Source organism: Drosophila arizonae, chromosome 2, assembly GCF_054131065.1.
Source record: "Drosophila arizonae isolate 15081-1271.41 chromosome 2, UAZ_ARI_1.0, whole genome shotgun sequence".
In the NCBI taxonomy this organism is placed as follows: Eukaryota; Metazoa; Arthropoda; class Insecta; order Diptera; family Drosophilidae; genus Drosophila; species Drosophila arizonae.
In genome coordinates, this window is record NC_142922.1 from 12,194,999 (window position 1) to 12,220,536 (window position 25,538).

General features: G+C 38.5%; 1 protein-coding gene across 1 annotated transcript in view; it reads left to right on the plus strand.

Moving 5' to 3' along the window:
* larp (La related protein) overlaps positions 1-25,038 on the plus strand; it is a 61,470-nt gene extending 36,432 nt beyond the window's left edge. Inside the window, exon 7 of the mRNA XM_089462166.1 lies at positions 24,889-25,038. Within this exon, the coding sequence (XP_089318292.1) occupies positions 24,889-25,038 (150 nt within the window). The remainder of the gene's footprint in view (positions 1-24,888) is intronic.
* The last annotated feature ends 500 nt before the right edge of the window (positions 25,039-25,538 follow it).

Consider the following 25,538-nt stretch of genomic DNA (forward strand, 5'->3'; position numbering starts at 1 on the left):
AGATACAGATACAGATACAGATACAGATACAGATACAGATACAGATACAGATACAATACAGATACAGATACAGATACAGATAAGATACAGATACAGATACAGATACAGATACAGATACAGATACAGATACAGATACAGATACAGATTACAGATACAGATACAGATACAGATACAGATACAGATACAGATACAGATACAGATACAGATACAGATACAGATACAGATACAGATACAGATACAGATACAGATACAGATACAGATACAGATACAGATACAGATACAGATACAGATACAGATACAGATACAGATACAGATACAGATACAGATACAGATACAGATACAGATACAGATACAGATACAGATACAGATACAGATACAGATACAGATACAGATACAGATACAGATACAGATACAGATACAGATACAGATACAGATACAGATACAGATACAGATACAGATACAGATACAGATACAGATACAGATACAGATACAGATACAGATACAGATACAGATACAGATACAATACAGATACAGATACAGATACAGATACAGATACAGATACAGATAGCAGATGCAGATGCAGATGCAGATGCAGATGCAGATGCAGATGCAGATGCAGATGCAGATGCAGATGCAGATGCAGATGCAGATGCAGATGCAGATGCAGATACAGATACAGATACAGATACAGATACAGATACAGATACAGATACAGATACAGATACAGATACAGATACAGGTACAGGTACAGGTACAGGTACAGGTACAGGTACAGGTACAGGTACAGGTACAGGTACAGGTACAGGTACAGGTACAGGTACAGGTACAGGTACAGGTACAGGTACAGGTACAGGTACAGGTACAGGTACAGGTACAGGTACAGGTACAGGTACAGATACAGATACAGATACAGATACAGATACAGATACATTTATTACAAGTTAATTATATAAAAGCATTTGGAGCATTTAGCATGCTTTCATTCAGATTGCAAATTTTTTTAGTGTAATGGAAGCTTCTCATAATCAGCTTAACAGCTCAAATAATTCTTCATTTGCGTGCTCAGCGCATAGTTGCTATTTATTTGTTGTAGGAATGCGATTTCTGTATGTTAATGGAATGCACAATTCATCTCATTATAATGTGTTCGGGCAGTGGGAGAGTTCACACCCGTATAAACTACATATACTATTCAGTTAAACAATCAGCACGCCCTGCCAATTGAGCTGTTCGGCGCATTAACGAGCATCAGCATTTAAATTGCAAATTGCGCGCGTAGACAGAGAAATGCGTGATTGGTAAGCCTCCAAGCTGGGCCTGATCCGGACGGTCGCCTTTGGCAGCTGTTGTCCCTACGTGTAGCGGCCCACGTGTGCATTAAAAGCATTTTAAAACAAAAATATATTATACTCTATATATTAATGATATTTTAATGGAATACATGCATGCATTATTAAGCGAAAACTTGCAGAAACATTTTGCATTGAGACAAAGAAAATAATATAACTCTACAAAATGAATAACTCGACTGCACAGATATTGTCCCAGTACTATTTACTGTATTATATTTAATATTTTCTGAAAAAATGTAACATGTAATCATTCATTAATTTGTAAAAAATTATTTATTTGTACAACTGTATTGTATTCACATGTAATCACAATGAAAATTTGTTGTACCGAATAAAATTGCGCAAAATAATAATTTTGTATCAATTAATTAATGATTACATTTTAATGTTAATGTCACAAAATAGTAATTTTTTTTATTTAATATGTTTTTAAATATACATACATATTTTAAAGCTCACATATATACGTATAAACTATTTTAGATATTTAAAAAAATATATTTACCTATATAATTTTACAAACAATATCATGTTAAATTTAGCTCCGCCAAATGCCTTTGCAAATGCCTTGCCAAATAGCAAATATCCATTGGCAGAGTATGAAAAGAAAATTTCATGGCCATTAATGTGCGATATTTGGTTTGATGGGTTGCTTTTTATTATTATGTATGAATATGTGTACACATACATATGTATATGTGTATCAGCCAATGCTCATAAGTGCAATAAAAATGCAAAAGAGAATTCGAATTGATTACGCGCAGACACATATGCACACACACACACGTACACACACACACACACACACACACACACATACACATACACTGTCGAAAAATGACAAAAAATTATTCATTAACACATGCGTAAAACGCAGAAGAACATTGCCATAAATAAATAATTGATGAATTGCAGATGAATTTTCATATTTTATGATGTTTAAGTAGTGGGGCCGGCCCCCTCACACTTGGGGAAGTGGGCGGTGTGCGGTGCGCTCACCGCAACCAGCTGTGCGATAATATTATGTTAAAATATACAATTTCGATTCAGATATTCCTTTTTGTTTTACGATTCGAGGCAGGCAACCAGGCAGCGCTAGGCTACAATCTTTCGCTACTTTGTCGTACAACGGTGCGTATGAAAATTGATTGTTGCTTTATTTATGGTACTCGCGCTCGCAAAGTAGACATAAAAAATTAACGCAAACATAAAATGCAATCATGCAGCCCAGTTGGGTCTGGCATTTGGCCGACTGGCAGCGAACGCATTTGTCGCGTTTGTCGGCTCAACATTTGTCCATTTGCTTGATTTGCTTTTACGTGCGCCGGGAGACAACCCACGGACGGATGTAGTCGGGTCCCGGCCAGCGTGGCGCTGTCTCGCGTTGGCCCAGCAATAAAATTCGCCAAGCTTTGGCACTAACGAGCGCCGATTTTACGATCCCATTGGCCACCATCATCGAGCCTGGCCACGGCTCTCTGCCCTCTGCCCACGACCCTCGGCCCGTCCGCCAGAAGAGCAAGAGCACATCTGTTTGCTGTCTATTCGGCCGCTCCCCAATGTGCATACACAGCGAGCGCTTAATGATTTGTTATGTGGTTTTTTATGCCTCTTAAGTGCATTGTGTGCGCCACTAAAAAAATGTCAGACAAATGCGTTGCTTGGCCTGGTAAAGGCTGATTGAATAAAGATTGTAGGCAAAATTATGAATCGATTTTAGCTAATGAAGCGCTATAGCCAGGCTCGACACTTAATTGTTGCTTCAAGCTCAGACCACTTGATGCAAGTTTTGATTTAGAAGCTAACACTAATTTACAGCTGCAATTGAAATGCCACAATTGCCGGAGCGTGCAAAATATGTAATTAAACTTAATGAGTGTGAAATGCTCAAATACTTCACATTCCCAACAACAGCAGCAGCAGCAGCAACAGCAACAACAAGTCAGTTCTGAAAATTACAGAGCGCCAGCTTTCGGCTGGCTGCTGCTGCAAATGCTGTCAAGCAAATCAGCTCATTCATTTGTCAATAAAACGACAATGGGCCGTCTCGAGTGCACTGCCAGCAGGGCCAAAAACAAAGGCACGGACAGACAATCCGCCCCTCTCTGGCACCCGGCGAACTCTAACATAATTGCTTTCGAATTGTTATAGAGTCAGGACTTGGCTTGTTGATAAGGATTCAAAGCGAACACTTCACATTGCACTGAACACTGCATGCTCTAGTAGCTGCTTGATTTTGCATTTATTGCTGGGAATACTTATTTGAACTGCTATAACTAAACTTTTTGTTAATCATTTGCTCATCTGGTAACCATTTATCAAAGCTCGATTTACCTTTTTACAATTTTCGGTGAAAAGTTTTATAAAAGTTCTTGTGATATTCTAGGTAAATGCATTTAATTAAAACTTGAAATTTGTAACCAGAACAGGTAATTTTTGTTCATTGCTCTATTTATTCTCTTGCCGTCTGCTCTTTGTAAGGTATAGTTGTAGATCTGTTATAGCCAGCAATGGAAGTAATTAATAGATAGATGGATGTATTGTGGATATATCGTCTCATTTCGGGGAAGCAATAACCATATAACAAGGAAGTTAAAATAAAGCTAATACGTTAACTAGATTACTGAAAGGTAATTTTGTATACTCTTTATCATGGTATATAATATAGAATAATATATTTATATTGTAATATATGTTTTTATTTTTTTTTTAATTTAAATTTAAGCATACAATATTTTTAAAATTATTTTTATAAATTTAAACAATTTGGTTTTGATTACTAATTCCGTAATTCAGTAATAATAAAAACTAAGTTTCTTTATTGTTATCGTAATTTTTTTTTTTACATTTTACTAGGGACTATTATGACATATTATTTCCTAGATATTGATTATAGATTATCGATTCGCCTGGCCCTGTTCTTCCTGTTTGCTCAAGTCAATTGCTATTCGCTCTGTTTTCAAGCAGCGAGTGCTTTTAAGAGCATTTGCATTATTAAAATTAAAGCGAAACGAAAGCGCATGCAACTTGGTGGCAGGGGCAGCCATAGGGGGAGTGGCAAGCCGGCAAGCGCCTGTTTTAATTATGCTAAACTTAGTTGGTTATTAAATTTTTGACAAAATGTGCATAATGAAAATGCATTTCGTTATTTTTGATGCCGTCTGCCTGTTTGCGGCTCGTTGCCTGGCTGCCTAGCTCTGCCTGGTTGCTTTGGCTCACATATTTAATATGTGTCCATGAGCTCTTATGTGTGATCATGTGTGCATGTGTGTGTGTGTGTGTGTGTTTGTTGAACTTTGTTGCGCCTCGGCGCTTAGCGAACGGCGCTGATATTGTTTTGGTGTGTGCGATTTGAACTATAAAACGATTATGAGTGTTGTTGTTATTGCTGTTCATATTGCCGCGCTAAGTGCATTTGGCATTGGTCTGCCCTCAATAAATGTTAGTTCTGCAGTACATACAGACACACACACACACAGACACATGCATTTATGCACATGCAGCAAATCATTTGACTGCGGAACACTGTTAAAGCTTTATGCTAGTTAACTATTAATTATTTTCATTTACGTCGAACAATAACACAGGCGAGCATAATTCCGTAACTACGTGTAGTACAACAATACATGCCCTCAAGCTAAACAGAAATCAGATCTTATTTTCATAATAAACAAGTACTGATGAAAATATAGACAAGTTCGCTTGCTTTAACATTTCGTTTTATTTTTTATTTTAGGTATATTAAATGCAATTTAAAATACTAAACATAATAATAATAGTCTATCTATATATCTACTTATGTATCATCAAACAACTTCTCGTCAAGGCATAGTAGCAGCAATTACAGGGTAGCTCTCAGTTCAGCATCCATAATTTCTCGGCTCGTCATTGTACCGTAGTGTTATATTTTCTCTAATATTTTTGTGAAACGTATTATTTTACCGACCATCCATCCATCCATCCACCCATCCACCTGCCCAGCCACTCGTTGCTGTTTTGTATAAACAATTTACACATTATTTTATAAAATTTTATCTGCACGTTGCGTTTGGCTGAGTACAAAGGAATTATGCAGTATATTGTTTTGGCCATATCAAATAATATTTGTGCTCAGTTGCAGCCGATGAGTTTTGAACAATATTTGGTGTGCATTAACCTTTTGGGACTTAGAAGTTTTTAATTATTGCTGCTCTCTGGCATAATGTTTGCAAATTCGCTAACAAATTTGATAATTTGGAATAATGAGTGAGTGCTGTGAGTGCAGCTTGTAAATGCGGTATATGGTATACTATGAGGACCCTAAATTATATTAATAATTCATGTCATGAATCATCATAAATATATATACTTAAATGCATAGTGTAGTATATGAATTTTACTCGTTTGATATTTTGTGCCATAAATTTTCAATAGCATTGGCAAGTGCAAGGCTAAGATTCACCCAAGCGAAATTTCAAATTTTTTTTCTTATACCTAAAATCCATTATTTAAAAACTAATTAATTGGGTAAGAAATTTCTTTGGACCTCTTTTGAAGGACCTATTGACGGGCTCATCGAAGCCTTAATTTAGTAGAAAGGCTATCAACAGTAACAAGTAAAAGAAAGGCAAATTTACAACTTATGGATGCTCCGTCTCAGTCCTTCATTCTTTCGTTTTGTTTATCTCAGTTTCTGCTTAGGTTTCTGCATCTGTGCGTTTGCTTGTGTCTACTTCTGTGTCTGTGTCTGTCTTAGTTTCCTTGTCTTTATCTTTGTCTTTGTCCTTGTCGTTGTCTCTGTATCTGTCTCAGTCTCCGTCTCAGTCTCAATCTTAGTCTCAGTCTCAATCTTAGTCTCAGTCTCAGTCTCAGTCTCAGTCTCAGTCTCAGTCTCAGTCCTTATCAGCAATCATTTATAAACATGGTTAAAGCAAACGCCCTTTAAAGTGCACTATAAAAAGTGAAATCCGTTTAACGGTATAACAACTAGCTGTACTTTTCATTCGCTAATCTAAATTGATGTCCCTCACTCACAACGGCCACAATCGGAATTTTATCATTCAATTAAAAAAAAGAAAACGCATGCATACGAAATGTGTGAAATGAAAGAGGAAAATTTTCACACTATCCCTTCGCTTTCCATACATTTCATGCCATAGCTAAACAAGTGAAAATGCTTTAGCCGGAAAGTGCTCGACATGTTGTTATCCCGTGTTCTACAGGAAAAAAAAATTAAGTTTATAAACATGTTGTTTTTAATGCATGTAAAGTTTATACAAAAACATCGTAAGAATTTTCAATTGAAATACATGCTTCTTAGTTTTGGTGAATCTCTTCTTTTATATGTTACAGACATACCACAGAAATTTTTGAGCATACTCTCTTTAAACATTTGGCTAGAGAACAGGGTATTGAAATAGGAAAAGAGAACGCATTGGTGAAACAATTTGCGCGCCGCCGACGAAATAATGAAGTGTTTAGTTGATTATCTCAACGCATGGGCCTGGCGAAATGGTAGAGCTGTACGAATCCGCAATTCCAATTGCAAAAGCCCATTTACGTAATGGGCACCCAAGTCGAATGCAATCAGACAACGACGGGTTTGTTTTTCAGCTTTTTTTCGGGCAGACAGACAGAACAGTGCTAGCCGACAGTAGAGTACATACAGTACAGTTTGCTATGTCTATAATGCGCAAATAAACAGTCAACAACTTGGCCATAAAAACTCTTAAAATTACCTCAAGTCTGCTCGGCCTTCATATGGCAGAGCAACGGATAACGGACAGGCTGGGTTACTCGGGTTGGCTGTGCCACGCATTGCTTATTGAGCGCCTTTTTGTGTTGAGTAGTGCCTACTTTTAGGCGCAACGCAATTGCAATTGATAACCCAAACTGTCTAAGCAGTGTGTGTGTGCGTGTGCGTGTGTGTGTGAGTGTGTGTGCTCTTGTTTCGTGCAGTATTCACATATTTCAACTGCAAATCAAACAGACGCCAGCTAAAAGGAGGGGCGTGTGCGTGGGCGTAGGCACAGTTCCCATCCAGGTGCATTTGATTTGCAAGTTTGTTTGCTCGATGGCTTAATTAAATTTGATTAGATGTGTTTAGCGTTTGCTTGTCGGCAATTAGTTACTTTCCCATGGAAATTGATGGGCATATTGAGCTAAGTGGCTAATTGATTGATGACTGGCACTAAGGCAGACAGCCAGACAGCCAGAGCGTGAGTGCATGATAAGCCTAGTGCATTGCATTGCCTAATTGCATTTCAAGTACAGTCGGCATTCGTAATGCAAACTGTTGCGTACTGCACGGCTCGTGGCTCGTCAAAAATCCACTGACTTGAGGTGGAACAAGTTGTATTTGGCTTTCAACTGCTGACAACTGTTGGGCAAAAACTTTTGTGCTTTTGCCGGCACGCAGATTCCCGGCAGCAGCAGCAGCAACAGCAACAGCAACAGCAGCGTCCATCAGATTGGCAGCGCCTGCATAATGCATAGAGAAACAACCTTGGTCCGAAATGCCCCAGAAGAAGCACTGTGCATTGTTTGCAAAGAATAACTTTGCTTTTGCCCGTCCCCCGGGAGCTGCCGCGGCATTGGGCTGGGACGCTTGTAAAGTGCCAAAGTTTGGACTGCGCGCATGAAATTTTTACTTTACTTGTGTACTGTAGTAAATTTTGTACTTTTCTTCCCTTTTTTTCTCCCTGATGATATCCTGCAGTGGGTATTATAAAATTAGCACAATGTTTGCCAATATGCAAGTTTATAGTAATCAACTAATGACCTCAAGCTAATTGTAAATGTTTCTCAGAATATTCTAAATATTTCAATACTCATTAATTACACGGATATCAATCTAGGGATAATGATAGGCATGATAGTTATTGCAGATTAATTTTTAGCTAGCGGGAGTCTAATGATAGGTTGTTGACAGTCTCAAGAGTAAAGCCAAGCCGATGAGCATAAATGTAGTAAGAATTTGTTGTGTGATAAGTTAGCTGGATAAGCTGATTACATTCTTACACAGGATTAGTTATAAGAATCTACTTTTACTTAAAAGTAACAGTATTCCTGGAGCGCTTGATTAAAGACATCGTTCAGCTATCTCAGATGTCTCTTATATATATTTATTATAGCTTCAGAGAGGGTATCTAAGAGTGAGCATCCCTGAATGTAGCTGTTCTATTATATTTTTCTTTGTTTTCATCCGCCCCATCGACACACCCCCAGAGCACTTCAGCCCTTGGCGCGTGCTCATTTCGAGTAGTTGAAATTATTTTATAGTATAAAACTTTAGTTTTTTAAACTTTGCCTCATTCGCTAGCTCCCTCGCTCGCCCTCTCTCTCTCTCCCTCTCTCTCTCTCTCTCTCTCTCTCTCTCTCTTTCGTTCTCTTACTCTCTGGCTTGTTCGCTTGCTGCTTTGCTGCTGTTCTGTTGTTTTGCTGCTGGGCTTCACGGCAGCGCCTCTTTTTTTTGCCGTTGTTGTTGTATTTTAGCATATTTATATTTTAATAAGCATTCTTGCAGCTGCGCTCCGCCGCCTGTTTCAATGCTGCGAATAATTTTACTGCAATTTCTGACAGTTTTAGAAAATCATGGTGAGCAGAAGTTATGAACCCGTGAATGCGTCTGTCAGTTGCAACTGGCAGCGGAGCATGCGAATGGCTGGCGGGCAACGCGGCGTATGATTGTTATTAATTTCGCATTATATAGAAATAAGCAGGCGCTGGTTTTTTGCAATAAGCAATAAGTGTCAGCCCAAATGATATTTAGTGTCAGCCTCGAACTGAGTGAAAAAACGGCTACGGCTATGAGCATACTCAACGCCAGATGGCAAGCACCACTCCTCCGGAGATTGTAATAAATGTTTAAGGGCACGCGCAGAGATTCCACGCATAGCTGCAGCATAATTTTCCAAAGAGGTAAATTATGCACTTAACAGAGATAATCGGAGCTTAGCGTCATTAAATTTGCATTATATTGCAAATATCTTGTTGTTTTTATAATTCGCTAAGCAACGCTCAAAGCAATTCAATTTGCCTGTGCATTGTTCTCCTGAAAATGCAATTAAAACGATGTCTATATAAATATTTAAGCTAAAGTCGTATAATGACAAAAGCGTCAGAAGCAGCAACGATGATTCAATTTCGTTGATGCGTAGCTTATTGTTCTGTTTGCCACAATTGTTAACCGTTTACACTTCAATACATTGTGGCTAGCAGCTATATGTGCGTGTGTGTGTGTGTGTGTGTGTGTGCCAGCCAGCGATTGTTTATGGCTTATGTGTGCGTTAGCATTGTACGACATTGTGTTTTGTAACAAAATATAATCATAAACGTAATTTAATCGCGCCAAACCGCGTCTGTCACGTACTTGCCAACAACAACCGCACACCCACACATATGTAGAAACCCACACACACACGGACAGCGGACAGCGGCGCTAACAATGTTGGCAACGTTGACAGCAGAAACTGTTATAATAATTCAATAGACAGCCATGCCCCAATAATATAGTAAATTCGTTGCGAATCGTTGCGACCTGCCAAATCTATTGATCACCTGCGTGTGCGAGTGTGTGTGTATGTGTGCGAGTGTGAAGAAATTGATTTTGTTATCCAAGCACGTCATGGAGCACACACACACACAACTATTGTCTATTGAATTAAATTGTTTTCATTACAAATGGCAGCCAAAATGAAATTTGTGCGCCAGCCGCAATCCGAACAGCCAAGAAAATAAAGAAAGAGGCAGCCAAAAATATCTGCCGGAGTGATTTGTTAATTTTCGGAGAAATGCATAAATTTGTTAAAAGATCTCTGACGGTATTTAAGGCAGAACTCATTACCAAGTCAAAGGCAGTTGAGTAAATACAAACTAAATTCTGAGTTTATAATTAATATTTTTGTGAAAGAATATGGGAAGAAATATTTATTAAAATTGTGCAGCTCCATTCTGTAAATGCTGAACTCTAGAGCAAAGCAATGTTTAACCTGAACACATTTAAAACGGCATTTCGAGATGAAATAAGATAAAATGTTTTATTTTTATTTTATACAGCTTTGGGCTAACAAAGCCCAACAAAGTAAAAACTTTTCAGAAATTTGACTCCATTTTTTTTTAAATTCATTTAAAAATGTAGTCAATGTGTGAAAGAGTTTTAAAGTTTTTACTAAATTTATAAATATTTAATAGAAAATTCATCCTTTTAAATCCGTAACTTTTTATTTAAATCTGTTAGGTAAGTAACACAGGTGTTATTGAAGTAAACTTTATGTACTGCTACTTTGCTTTTGGCTCTGCTTTTAAGCATTTGAGAATTGAAGTGAAGATGTTTCTAGAAAAATGAGTTCGATGGAGTCTTTATTGTCTGACGCTGTTGCTATATCTATTTTGTTTGACAATGATGCTATCATATTATGGCAGGCTCGAACGTTACGGCTAACATATTAAACTTTTTGTAAGTTTACAATATCGTATATCTAAAATTGTAGATGCATTCTAGGTATATCCTAGATGCGCATTCCCGCATAGATTGAGGCTTTGTTACTCATTTGAAATCGAGCAATCAGAAATGCCTTTTTGCTGAATAGCTTTGGCTTTTTTATTTGGGAAAGATAAAAACTGTATAAAATTAGAATTATTTACTAAGTTGAAAATGTTTTTTTTTTTCAGATAACTCGATTGCTTATTTTAACATATAATATTAGCAATTTTAACTGGAAATATTTGTGAGAGATAATCCTATCTAAAATTAAGGTACAGATATATTATTAAATTTAATATTACAAATAAAATTGAGTTATATATTTTAAAATATATGTACATATATGCTTTATATTACAACCTAATCTATGTTATATTTTATTAAATATGTATTTCTTTTTGTAATTTTATATTTTATTCATATATTAATATATGTATCATTTAATTTAATATGTAGACTAGAAGCTGAATTTAATATTACAAATAAAATTAACTTGTATATATTTTTAAATATATTACAACCTAAGCTATGCTTATTTTGATTATATTTAATATATATTTATAAAATATGTATTAAATTTTTTTTTGTAATTTTATATTTTATTCATATATTAATATATGCATCATTTAATTTAATATGTAGACTAGAAGCTGAATGCAAATTTCTTCAAGTTCCATTGTCATTTGTGCTGATTTTTTGTTTCATGGAGACGCCTTTTGTGGCTCTAATCATCGAACTTTGTCACACATGAGTTGAGCAAGTTGTCTGCCATTTTCGAGGCTGGGGGGAGGAGGTGAGTCGTGCCTCAAGTTCGAGATGAGCGCAAAACGCAACATCAGCGCTGCTTCAAGTTGTCTCCCAGACATGTTGTCAGGAACTTTTGGCTGCTTAGGTTGATGGCTGAGTGGATGACCCCAGTCACGTGTGGGGCAAAATCAAAACGATTTGTGGCTGCCGCGTTTACACCGGGTGCGTTTGAATCTTTTGTTTGTTGGCGCGTGTGGAGCGTCGTGAATGCGCGTAAATTACGGCTGACAAGTGACGTCTACGGCAGCGGCAATGCCTGATTGATGTGCTTGCCTATGCAGCGAGTGCAACTTTTGCTAAGGGCCCCACTACTCCAAATCGGAGCGCTGCACGCATGACAGCTGCCATGTGCCCATGTGGGATAGCTGGGGCTCGGGCTGGCGGCCCTGGGTTCGGCTGTAAACCACAGCAGATGCAGTTGCTCCACAGACATGTGTGCGTTGTCAAGCCGTGCCATGGGTTGCGTTTATCCCTGTCACCTTTTAGTTTTCGGCGTTGACAAGCGCATACAGCTGACAGGGCTTCCGCTTTACGGCAAGTGCATTTATCTCGGGTGGCACAGGACGGCGTCGCCGTTGTGCGGTGGCCCACAGCGACTGCCTTTTGAATAACTTGCCATATTAGCGTTTCCGTTTTCGTATCCTTTCGGCTCAGTTCAGTTGAGTTAGCTCCGGCTCAGCTCGGCCCTGGGCTCCTCTGTGGGTATTTGACAAAAGGATTTGCCTCTGATTTAGCAACTGGCCTAAATTTCACACCCGCCCAGTGAACGCCTCTGACGGACAGCGCGACAAGGACTCGCTGGCTGCTTGGCAATGTCTGTGTGCGAAAGGATTAGCACATAGACTCACACACACACGCCGTCCCATTATGCTGCTGCTCTCTCTCTCTCTCTCTGTGATCCGCTGCAAATTAGCTGCCTAATTGTTTGCCAAAGCCGCAACTTTGGGGCGCTTCTTAGCGAACGGAACTCGCGCTCTGCTGCCCTGTCGCACAGCCGCTTGCCAAATGACAGTTGAATAATGTGCGCTACATAAGCAATTAACGCGCCTGCAGGGCTTACGCACCGACACAGACGCACACATGGAATATCTTGTAGAGGCATACACACTTATCAGTGCGTGTATGTGTATTGTGTGTGTGTGTGTGTGTGTGTTGTGTGTGTCTACAAATTGAGTCAATAATTTGGCTCTGCCGCAGTGTTCGTTCGCTGGCACATTGTGCATAATAAATAAACGCCATGAAATACGCGACTTAACACGCAATGTGCTCGCTCTCGTTCTTTTTTATCTACGCGTGTGTGAGTGAGTGTGTATGCGCCATATGACACCACCTTGACTCATTAATTACGCACTGGCATTTTTATTTTCATTGCATACTTTCATACAATTTATTATTACAATGCGAGAAGCCAGCTGCAGAGAAAAAGGACAACAACAACAGCAACAACAACAGCAGCAACAGAAAAAGTTCTGCTGAAATACAAATTGCCTTTTTTTTACTCACATGCATTTGTGTGAGTTATTGACAGAAGGGGACATACATACGCACACACACGCATCGAATTGCGGTGAACAGGACAAGCCACAAATGAAACGTTCGCCTCGTCCGTTTCAGCTCTCGTTGCTGTCTGTTGCTGCTTATTTGAATAGTTGCCGTTGCTTTTGCCGCTGCCGTTGCCTTCATCTGATTGCCGCTGGTTCTCGATTCAATTGGCTAGTCAGTGTTCGGGTATCACAGCTTTAACATTTCATTTGCACTGGCTTCAATCGACATCAAAGCAGAGCTAAAGTTTCTTGCCTGAAAGAGAAAATAAAATAATTGAATAAAAGAAAAACAGTTGATGAGATTGCGAGCAAAGTGGTAACCAAAAGGAAAAAATTTTAAAAAGTTTCATTCACCTTTGAAACTATAAATATCCCATTATATCGTTAATTAAAAAGCTATTACTAATATCTAAGCCATTGATAGTGGCTGCACTGGATGAATGGCTGCTCCCATGAATATTATTGAAGATTGATTTAATAGCTCAAATGATTAGACAAGAAATCATTTGCAAACTCTTCAAGCTTTTGATTATTAAATATACACTGGAACAAAGCATATATTCCATTGAAACGGAGAAAAATAAATATATATTATATAATTAGTTCTGAACAAAGCTTAATGCTTTAAAAATAAAAATAAATATCATTAATTTGAATTTTAGTTTTATAGCTTAGGCTCACATGATATTAGTCAATAAGATCAGCTGTTCCTACTAAACGAAATTACTTACCGACCGACTAAATAAATATATGCCAGGGAAGAGTTTTCTAATGGTATCTATATTACGCTAGCGGACAACTTTAATTATTAGAATCAGCTATCAGCTTTAATTGTTGGAATTACCTAACAGCTTACTTATTTTCAAAGAGCTATATCTAACGAAGAAACGCATTAAATGGCATCTCTGGTCTTGACAATTTGTTATGTGCGGCATTGAACCAAATCCATCGATAATCCAGCAGCAATATTGAATATCCATAGCAAACGTTTTATCAAGTCAATCAACTCATTTAATTTTGTTTATTTCTATTCGAATACTTTAAAGTTCGTGAAAATGAAAATGGGAAAAGCTGAAAATATCAGATTTACCTGTAATAAATACCTACAATGAATATGCCACTTCCCCGCAAACTTGCACAAATTGTAATTGACATACTGCAGACTTGTGCTTTGGCAATAGAGCAGAAAAAAAAAAACAAAAGTTATTCAGTAATTCAATTTCTATAGTCCAAAAGCAGTTGCTGCGCAGTCAGCAGAGTGTGCGAGTCTGCATGTATGTGTGTGTGCATGTATCGTTTCTTGATGTCTGCAGAGAATTGTCTTTCACTCACACTCTGAGAAGAAACTTAGAGAGCAACCGAAGGCATTGCTTCTTCAAGGAGCTCGTATGTGATCGGGCAGAGAACTTTTTCCGCTCTACAAGTTCTCCGACAAAAAGTCTCTTGTGTATGTATTAGTATGTATGCAAGTGTTGCCTTCGCTAAGCGTATCATTTTGCTCACTCACTCACTCACTCGATCGTGTCCCTCCCTAAACGATGTTCGTGAAAAGAGCATCCCATGAATAGTTACGAACAGTTCGAGGTGCTCAACAGAAAACAAAAACGAACAGAAACGAAGTTGCTTGTGAGCTAGAGCGAGAGAAAATGAGGTTCTTCGGTTGATTTCGAGAGCAGAGCGTGAAGAATCAAACGATCAACTCTGGACTAAGAGAATTAAATACTAATTATTTCTTGCAGCATTCAGGGTAACTGTTAGTCGTGCAGTCTCGCTAACACTCTTTACTTTTATATGAAAAACGAAATTATATTATAATTAATAATCAACATATTTTTTTGCAAGTTGCTGTTTGTTGCCTTGGACTATAACAAAGTGAACTCCAGTTTCATTAGAGCTGCAGCTGCATTAAATAAGTATTTATTTTTTATATTGTATATTTTTTGGGTTTGGTTGTGGTTGTTGGTGTTTCTGCTGCTGTTGCTGCTGCTGTAGTGTGCGGTCGATTTTTCCCCAAAGAATCTGACGCACTTATCGCAAATTACTTTGGCAGTTGCAACTGCGCTGCTTTTGTATATAAATTCAACAATTTACCCATACACGTGCATGCATGCGTACATGGCATGCACATGGGATTGTAAATTACACAGACACACACACACACAAACACACAGAGAGAGAGACTGAGATGACTACAGTATATCTGTGCTTGTATCGCTTCAGGCAAATGAATTGAATTTGTAGATACAGCTTCTTCTTTGGGAACCCAAAATGAGACGTCAGTGGCCAGGCAACGTGTTACAACAAAAATGTGCAAAGTTTTTGGCCAACAACAAGCGTGCAGCGTGGCGTATGTGTAATATTCCTTTGGCGCATATGTCCATGCGAGCTGGCTCCCAAAACTTGATCAACAGCAGCAGCAGCAGCAGACAGATTTGGTCAATGCAAATGTAACAAGCAACAACAAGCTGCAACAGCAACAACTGCAACATTGTGTGGCAAGTTGAACGCTGTTGCAACAATTAGCCGCACGGCTCATTAAGAGCGAGCAACAAATTTTTTAAAGCATGGCTCGCAGACGTTGCGATTGTCAATTAACTGTTGTTCGGGGCGTTTCAATAGTGCGCTTAATGGACGCTCGACTGCTGCTGCTACAGCTCTCCATTCTCCTGCTGGCCCGGCTCCTGCTGCTGCTGTTTTTGCTGCTGCACTCGTAAGTTATTGTTGTGTGTTCGCTGGCATAAGATGTTAACGCGCACTTAATGCCACTTAAAAATATACATAAATCGTGAGTCGCCTGGCAAAAATTGTGCTGCTGCTGCTGCTGCTGCTGGGGGGAGGCAGTGGCAGATGTGGCAACTGTTGCCTGGCGGTCACTTGTCCACTTACACGGCTACTTACAACGCTGCTTAAGCATATGCAGATGACCATGTTTTCAGCCAATACCCTGAACCGGGCCGTCTGTCGACAGCAGCAGCAGCAGCAGCAGCAGCAGCAGCAGCAGCAGGAAAATGGGGCTGCAGCAGCGACTGTGACTGCGGCACGCAATTAAGTGCATTTAATTAATTATTGTTGATAAAATAATATTTTTGCAATTTATTGTGCATTCGCTGGCTGCTGCCGGCCCGAGTGGTTCGTTTTTATACCCTGAACCCATTTTCAATGGGAAATCAGGGTATAATGGTTTTGTTGAAATGTATGTAACAGGCAGAAGGAGGCGTGGCAGACCCCACAAAGTATATATATTCTTGATCAGGGCGACGAGCTGAGTTGATTTGGCCCTGTCCGTCTGTCTGTCCGTCTGTCCGTCTGTCCGTCCGTCCGTCTGTCCGTCTGTCCGTCTGTCCGTATGTATGAACGCGTCGATTTCAGAAGATATAAGAGCTAGAGACTTCAAATTTTTTTTTAAATGTCCGTAATTACAGCGCGCATATCAAGTTTATCATTAAAAATCGATAACTCATCCCGATCTTTTTTTATCGATAAAAAACCGTATCGAAAACCAGTTATAAAATTTTATCTTCTACACCTTTATTGCTAGAGTCTCCAAATTTTTAATGTGTGCTTATATGCAATTTATACAATTTCGGTTTTTGTTAAAATTTCCCCCCACCCTTAAATTCACCCCCTCACCCTCACTTTTGTAAAAAGCGTATTTCAAATACTAGAGACTTGTGCTTTAGCAATTACATGCAATTACATGTTATAATCATAATCTGAAAGTTTCATGAAGATCGTACGTCCACAAAAAAAGTTATTAAGCAATTAAGTTCTCAAAGTAAGCGCTCACTGCCGCCCATGAGTGTTTATGCTTGTGTGTGTATATGTATGTAAATGTTTAAGTATGTGTGTGTATGTGTTTGTGTATGTGTGTCTGTATGCGTGTGTGTGTATGTATGCCTGTGTGTGGGTATGTGCGTGTGTGTGTGCGTGTTTCTTGTGTAAGCTGAAAGACGCGAAAAATTATTGAAATATCTATTGCTCCAAGGGTTCAGGGGATCTCGTAGTCGAGCAGTCTCGACTAGAGCTTTCTTACTTGTTTTTGTGCTTGTTTTTGTTTCTTTGGTTTATTTATGCATATGTGTGCATCCATAAATAACGTGAGCGAGGCCGTTTGCATGCGCTTTTGCGCTGACGTTATCAGCCCTCTGCCAGCAGTTGGCCAGCGCAGCGATATCGCTCGGCGCTGCCTATCGATGCCGGCAACATCGGTTGCCATGGCAGATCAATTCGAATAACAATAATTTCTTCCGGTCGAATGACAACGAACGATGCAGCGTTCGATGCGCACAGATACATAGACAGGCAGACGGGCAGCAGACGTGCGGACAGACGGCCGGGATGACAGCGGGACTGAGATGACTATAGGCGACTGCATTTGCATACCGGATGCGCATAAGTATACAAGGATTGACAGGATGTGCGGGCCGTGCACTCGCTTTGTTTGCTGCCATTCTGACGAGCCCCACTGCAGGCAAACGTTGCGGCCCGTGGATAATTTGTTTTGCATTCGCTTTTGTACTTATCGAATTGAAAGCAAACATTTTATTGTAAACTGAATTAAAAGCAAGCGAAGCTATATACATTCATTGAAATAATTACGGAAGATTTGCAATCAAATGTCGCTAGTTTTGGGGGCTGGCATACAGAGGTATTTAATCAAGCCAGCAAAATATTTATTCTTCAGAGATATGAAATATAATTATTTCAGTGGCATTATTATAATTACTATAGTTCATGGAAAAGGTTTAGCAAATGTGAAAATTGCTTATTGAATCGGCATTGTCAAAAGATTAGAGACTAAGCGAAATTTAATTAAATTGAAATCTAAATTGCATCTAAATCGCCTCCATTCTCAACCTTTTATATAAATAAGCTTACTTATTCGATTTCTAACAATCGTCTGAACATCAACTAGTCATAAATGCGTATACAGAATTATTTTACCTTGCTAACTTAAAGTCCCTTCCATGGCCAAGCAGCGCAGTACAGAGAGCAGAGCTTGCGCTCCTTTAGATACAATAGAAGCCACATAGCAATTTAATAAATTTCTCCAGAACTAAATTGAATACGCCATAATATTGTGCTTATATCCATAGAATTCTCATTTGATATTATCTCAATTAAACGTACCATAAACTTTGCTATTCGAAGAACATTTTATTTTGAAAATATGTAAAAGCTTTTAATCATTTCAAAACAGCAGTAGCATGAAAATAATTTTCAGTAGGATTTGTTGAGGGGAAATTCTGTGGAATAGTTACATGTCATTATCTTTTTATATAATAAACTATTATAATTAAGTATTTATATGCCTATGGATGTTCATAAGAATATTTGTATGTTAAGAAATTTAGAAGTTATCTAATGCTCACTAAAGATAGCTGAAACATGTTCCTGATGAACAGATAGTCATAAACTTAGTCATTGCTAAAGCTAATATTTAAAGCTAATACTCATTTCATTTGCTTGGTCATACATCTTAGCAATCCCGTTTCATTTTGGTGATTATCTAACACTTGTTTCATAACATACAACTCTTTTCCCATTTCGCCTCTTTTTTATTCAGTCTGGCTAAATGGGTTGGTTACAAAGACAATTTGTTTATTAATATACGCCTATATAAATTATATTATATTGACTAATTTGTCAGCGCAATATTTTAATGTTCGGTCTGTTGGGTCTCTCGATTAATGTTTATTATTTTTAGTTCACCTGCATAGCCGCATTCGCAGCCATTAATATAAATAATTTCAATATATTTTGCTGTGCATCATAAATTATGCTTAATGTGTAGTGAGCCGCACTAAAAACCAAACCATTGTTAATAACGCTTTATTATATTGCCAATAAAATTCCGTGCCAAAACTGAACTGAACTGAATGTTATCTCATCGTGATATACGCGTATATAAAGTCGTGCAGCTGTGTATTTAATTTTTTTTTGTTGCTCTCGTTTTTCACTTATTTTTTTTTTTTTTATGCGTGGCTGTTGAGTGAGCTAAATCCTTTAATGTGCCATCACCTTTTATGGATGCACCATGTTTTTTCACTTCTCTTTGGCGCACTATGAAAAACTCATCACGTTTTATAAAAAAGACAGAAAGTATTGTCAACTGTTTGATTTTTATATATTTGGTGAGAGCTCTTGGATATATCAGCGAGCAAAAACTTTGAACAGCACGGCTGTGGCTTAAATCACTTGCTGTTCCATAAAGGGGCACAATCAGCGCTTTGTACATGTCAAAATCACTAGCCAAAAATGCAGCAAAAATCAGTTGAGAGTATGCATACAATGCTGCCTCAATGCTGCTGCTGCTGCTGCTGATTTCTTGTTATGGCAGAGACCAAGCGGCAGATAATCCGGCGTACAAATCGAGCCTTGAGTTCTTCAAAAATTGTCAGCTAATAATGCAAACAATGAGAGAGCCGCAACAGTCCGGGCGGAGGCGTAAATTGAGCATAATTTCAAGGGAAGTGGGTTTGAGTGAGTGAGAGAGTGAGAGAGGATACTCGTCTAAAGCGGCACAATTAGCGGGTTTAGTGGGGCAAACTTTGCGGGCAGGCCATAAATTGGCGGCCACAATGCCTGCAGGCGCCCAGATAGAGCGGCAAATGTCAGCTGTCAGTTGTTGTCCTGCCTGTTGTACTTGCTGTTATTGTTGTTGTTGCTATTGTCCTTGCTGTTGCCATTTTGTGGTTACGCCTGGTCGAGCCAGGCAGCTGATTTCGTTTCGTTTGCCGTTGTTTTCATTCCGCTTGATGTCGCTTGCTGGGCATATTTCTTTAATGAATTTAATCGCGCGTAATAAACCGTCGCAGGCTCAATATACAAGGCTCTTATAGATGCTCCACACACACACATACACAGAGGCGTATTCAGAGCAACTACTGTTGCTCTGGTCCGCTGGCCGCTTATATTGTTTGCTTAAAGTCTTTGTGGCCGTTTGACGTTGATAAGCATTCTGATTTATTGACAAACAAACTGTATGCCCATGTATCTCTGTGTATGTGTGAGTGTGTGTGTGAGCGCTCGTGGCATTTATTTAAATTTATATATTTATTTATGGCCATTGACAATACAAACACACCATTGCTGCTCTCTCTCTGTATGAATATATACGTGTATATGGTATATGCATATAGATGGACTGGCAGACGGACGTTGTTTCGCTCTGATGTCGCGCTTTAAACGCACTTTTCAGCTACGACTTTTTGTATGCATTGACTCGTCTGCACTTCCTGGCGTATTCAATAATTTAAACTTCCTGCATAAACCGGAAATGACAAATAAAATGCTGTGTCATCCACGTGTGCACTGCGAAAAACAGCTATCGAATAACGTAAATTTCATTTGCCGTCGCCAAATGCAATTGTAATCAAATTTTAGAACCATGAGAGAGACATTCGTTTTTTAAGTGCATCAGTTGCATTATTAAGAAGAAGATTTTCGGGGCCGAACTGTGAATCACACTACTGCAGATCTGCATAAGTTTGTCAAACTGAACAAGAATTTTTATATGTAGCAGGAGAAGTCTTTATTATTAGGTAAGACTATAATTTTACAGAGTTGAAGGAAATATTTAGTAGTAATTCTGTTTAAATATACTTATTAAATTATTTGTCATCAAGCAGAGAAATTAATAAAAATAATATTAATATTTATAATAGTAATTAAAAAACAAAAATAAATATATATGTATAATTCTATATACCCTATTGTTTGAGAAATAAAAAGATTAAATAAAATTCCAATTCCTTGAAAAAATATATATATAATAAAAAATAAATATGAATAACAAATGACAGCTGAAAGTAATACAAAAATTGGAGATTTATAAAATAGTAAAAATATATATAAATAAATAATGTAGTTAAAAAACCACGAATATAATTTTTTTTAGAAATAATAGTTGAATTTAGAAAAATGTTCTATGCATAACTGTTAAATTAATTTTACAGAGTTTGAGTTTAAATTTTAAGCTAATTTGTTTCTTTTATAAATCATTGCATCGTATAACACAATTCAGGCCAATTTAGCTCTTTTCCTAGTCCAGTGCTCTCGTCTAGTGCGACTCGTATTTTCTTGCTACTTAAAGGGAGTTTAGCGAAAATGATTGCCTTGATATTCTGGTTGACGTTTGACAGCGAAGTTTACAGTCGTGTAAGTGCGTGTATGTATGTGTGTGTGTGTGTGTGTGTGTGTGTGTGTGAGTATAGAGTGTACTTATGCTTGGCTATAATTGCATCAGGGCATATCCCAATGGTACAGCACGGAAATCACATAAATTACGTGATTTTCGGCTACGCTTCTTTGGCCAAATCCGAGCATTAAAGTCGTTGTGAAAAAATGCAACATATATTTTTTGTGCACACACATTTCACATACACATACACACATATACAGACGCATGCAGAGTCGCACATTGAATGACCATGAATTACATAAAAAGCCGCAAATTCCGAAGTCAAAATGCGTTGGCCCAAAGCATTGCTGCTGCCGCTGTTGCTGCTGTTGCTGCAAAGCATACCAACGCGTATGCAGCCGTTGTAACTGTAACCCAATGCCCATGTTGTCCTTGCTGCAACAAAAAATATGCAGAAAATGGCAAATGAAAAAAAAGGTAATAATAAAAATAAATGCAAATATATATCGCAATCCTTTAGGCGCACGGAACATAATGAAACGAAAATGCTACTGTGGCAGCTACAGCTACAGCTATAGCTATAGCTCGATGTACGGCCACAGTTCTGGCAAGGACAGTCGTACAGTCGGACAGCCAGACAGCTTGGATAGCCTGGTTCCCAAATGCACAATGCGGCGTCCACAACCAAAGTCATTCGCCCTGTCGCCCCTCGCCATCGGCCGCACTCTCTATCTCCCTCTCCCTCTCTCTCCCTTGGCTGAGTAAGGAAAATAAATAAAAACATGCAAATATTTCTTTGGCCAACATTTTAACAGCCTCCGCCTGCAATCTGCCCGTTTGCCGTTTGCCAACCAATTCGCAGCAATTTTCATACGAAAATGTTTTTATTTATACTCTGTAGGGCCGCGTGAGCTCGTACTGCTGCTGCTGCTGTTGCTGGTCCACGTCCAGGTCCAGGTCCTGTGTCTGATCCTTGTGGTCGCTGCTTGATTTATATTGATGAATGTCCGTTTGTTCGTTAGTTCCGTCTTCACAGGCTGCCAAAGAGATTTACTTGCTGCATGCAAAGCTTGCGTGGGGCGTGGCAGTTACTTTACACATTGCCTTTGTTGCTGCACTCCGCAGCTTACACACAAACACAAATACTATCAAGCACACACACATACTCTTACTTATGCTCGGAGCCAGAAATTATTGCATACTTTACGGAAATTAACCGCATTTCCATTTCTTGCACGCATGCAGAACGACCACAGCACCACTGCCTAACCGCCCTGCCACGCCCCTTACACCTAGCAACTGTTACATTTCCCTTTTGCACACACTCACACACACCCACACACACACACACACATATATATATATGTATATATAAATTTAATGACTTTATTTTTGCACTGGCATACAATATTTTAATACCCTAGCCAGGGATAATAAAAATCTTTTGCCATAAGGTAAAAGTTCTATAAATACCCATTTCTCTTTGCCTCAATTCACATAATCAATTATTTGGCAATCGACTGATACGTATTAGGCTTTAAAAAAGTTCAGATTTTATGGACATAATGCTTAACAGGATTATTGTAAAACAACAAAAAGTGTGCGGCTTTTTGAACATGTTGGCAATATAATTAAGCCAGCGTAAATGCATTTTTCAATTATGGCAAAAATAATTTTTGTTGTTTTTATTTTTTTATTTTTATGCTTGTATTGTTTTGGTAAAGTTGTACTACAACAAATTTGTATTTAATTGCGTTTTATTTTAACAATCGGTTTAGTTGTTTTGTTTCAATTGCAATTTACATTGAGACTAATTTTGGTTACTTTGAATAAAAATATTTCGCATTGAATTATGAATAGTCAACTGTAAGCAATTATTATATTAAATAAATATTTTAAATTAAAAATATGTTGAACTCTATACAATGAATACATATGAACTTATAAACTTGCATATATGCATCCCTTAAAGAGCATTCGCTTTTCGTTCAATTGTAGATATTATTTAATCTTGTTACATTTGTGCTTTCGGCTGAGCTTCTCTCTCTCTCTCTCTCTCTCTCGATCTCTCTCTCTGTCCTTTGCATTCATAGGATGTGAAGTGCGTGCAGGTTGTACGGGTGGAGGGGGTAGAGTTCGTGCTGGCAGCAGGCGATTCCAGCAGCACACACATACACACATATTCCAACATATTTCTTTGTGACATTTTTCTTGTGCATTATTAATCAACTGGGAATATTTATAATTTATGTTGACATGCACTTATTTATAAAATTCACAACACATCGCGAGCAATGGCAATAGGGGGGAAACATCATTAACAAACGCCAACAGCTTCTAGGGTACAAGGGTGTGGGGGCAGGCCGGGGTGGCTTCGGTTGCGTCTATGGGACGTTGTATTTCCGGGGCCAAAAGGCTTGACGTCAGCGAAATGTGTTGAATATTTAATGCAAATTGCATATTAGTCGCATTTCGAACTCAACATCGCAAGACTTGAATAGCTAAAAAGGTCACGCAATAACAAGCAAACCAACCAACCAACTTGTAACCCTTCAGCCTCTACTGATTTCCGTCTCAATAGATGTGAATTCTTTCATTTCTATTATTTCAACAATTGCTTGCCTTTTTCTCTCAATACCCTGGGAAAAAGTATGATGATTAAATGGGGTCTGATTGGTATGGGTGTAATGGAATTTAGGCGAAAAGTAATTCAAGAATATTTATATACATACAACATAATAGAAATACAAGAGGAAATCGAAATAAATCTGTAATGAAATATAAAATAATAAATATTAAATATTTTTCAAGAAGAACAAGCTAACCTTTTGGTATCAAATCTATAAATTCATCGAAATTGAAAATATGAAAGTTTGATATTCTCTTTTATTGAATTCTCATCTTATTTAATATATTTATTTATTATCTTACATCTACAGGACATCTGCAGGTCAGTGCCATTAATATATGATTTTAGCAAACTTTTAGTGCAAGTTGTTTTGTGCTTCAGTGCCAGCAAACAAAGACCCAACTAGTTTCCATTCTGAAAGTGTTTTGCCGGTGCTGCGTGAAGCACGTAGCAAATAGAATCTCATTTCCGCTGCTTCGCAGCTGGGCATAGAAATTCACATGCAAATCGTGGCTAGGTGCAAACTGAAATGAAAGCAAGCCAAAGATAAAGAAAATAAGAATAAGGACCAACCAAGGCTTACAGCTGCTCGCTGCGATGGCCGCAGAATAAATGAAGTCATGGGGAAGTAACACTTGCCGCTGACGATGCGAACCAATGCGATGGGATGCGTGCAGCGCATCATGCATATACCCATTTCCCGAAATTATTTCCGTCAATAAAGACACCTGTCCGGAAATGCAATTTGAGCTCTGTTACACTAATATTCTATTGATGACAATTTGCAACTAGTTGATTGCAATCGTGGAACAGAGCTATTTTGATTGAACATAGCTGCCATTGCTGTTGTTGTTGTTGTTGTTGTTGTTGTTGCTGCTGCTGTTGCCGCTGCTGCTGCTGCTGCTGCAGTGAGCACAAATGCTCAATTTCAATTGCAATTTTTCATAAAGTTCAGGCGCAAAACGCTCGATGCAAATATGAATGTGAAAACGGATGTGGATGCGGATTCGGATGCGGATGCGGATGCAAATGCAAATGCGGATGCCAATTGGCACGCTCCGGCTGAACATGCCATGTGCGTAACCTATTTCAAATACTGAGCGAGGCGGGGCGACAGACAGACAGAGAGATAGAGGGAGAGGGAGAGGAGGAGATGGAGCCAGAGCGAGACCATGCGAATCGAGCTGTCGCCTGTCGGCTGCACAATACAAAACAATTTGCTAGCGTTGCCACCGCGTTCAGTTCGGCTACTGTCAGTCCGTCAGTCAGCCCTTTAAAATCCACAAGCACACACACATACACACATACACACACACGCGCGTACGCGTATATGTATATAAAAGTCGGGGCAATACTTGTTACTAGCGCGTCTAATATTAACAATGGCACAAGTGTAGCTGCTGCTGCAGCAGCAACAACAGCAACAACAATGAGAGCTGCGGCAACTGCAGCCGCCAGCAGTCAGCTGGCAATTTAATGTAACAAGCATATTGACTGCTGACAAATAGCATTGCAATGTCAATTCATCAAAAAATAGAAATAAAATAGTGTAGCTATAAAAAAAGTCAAATAAAAAATAAAGAAAGAATATGCAAAACCA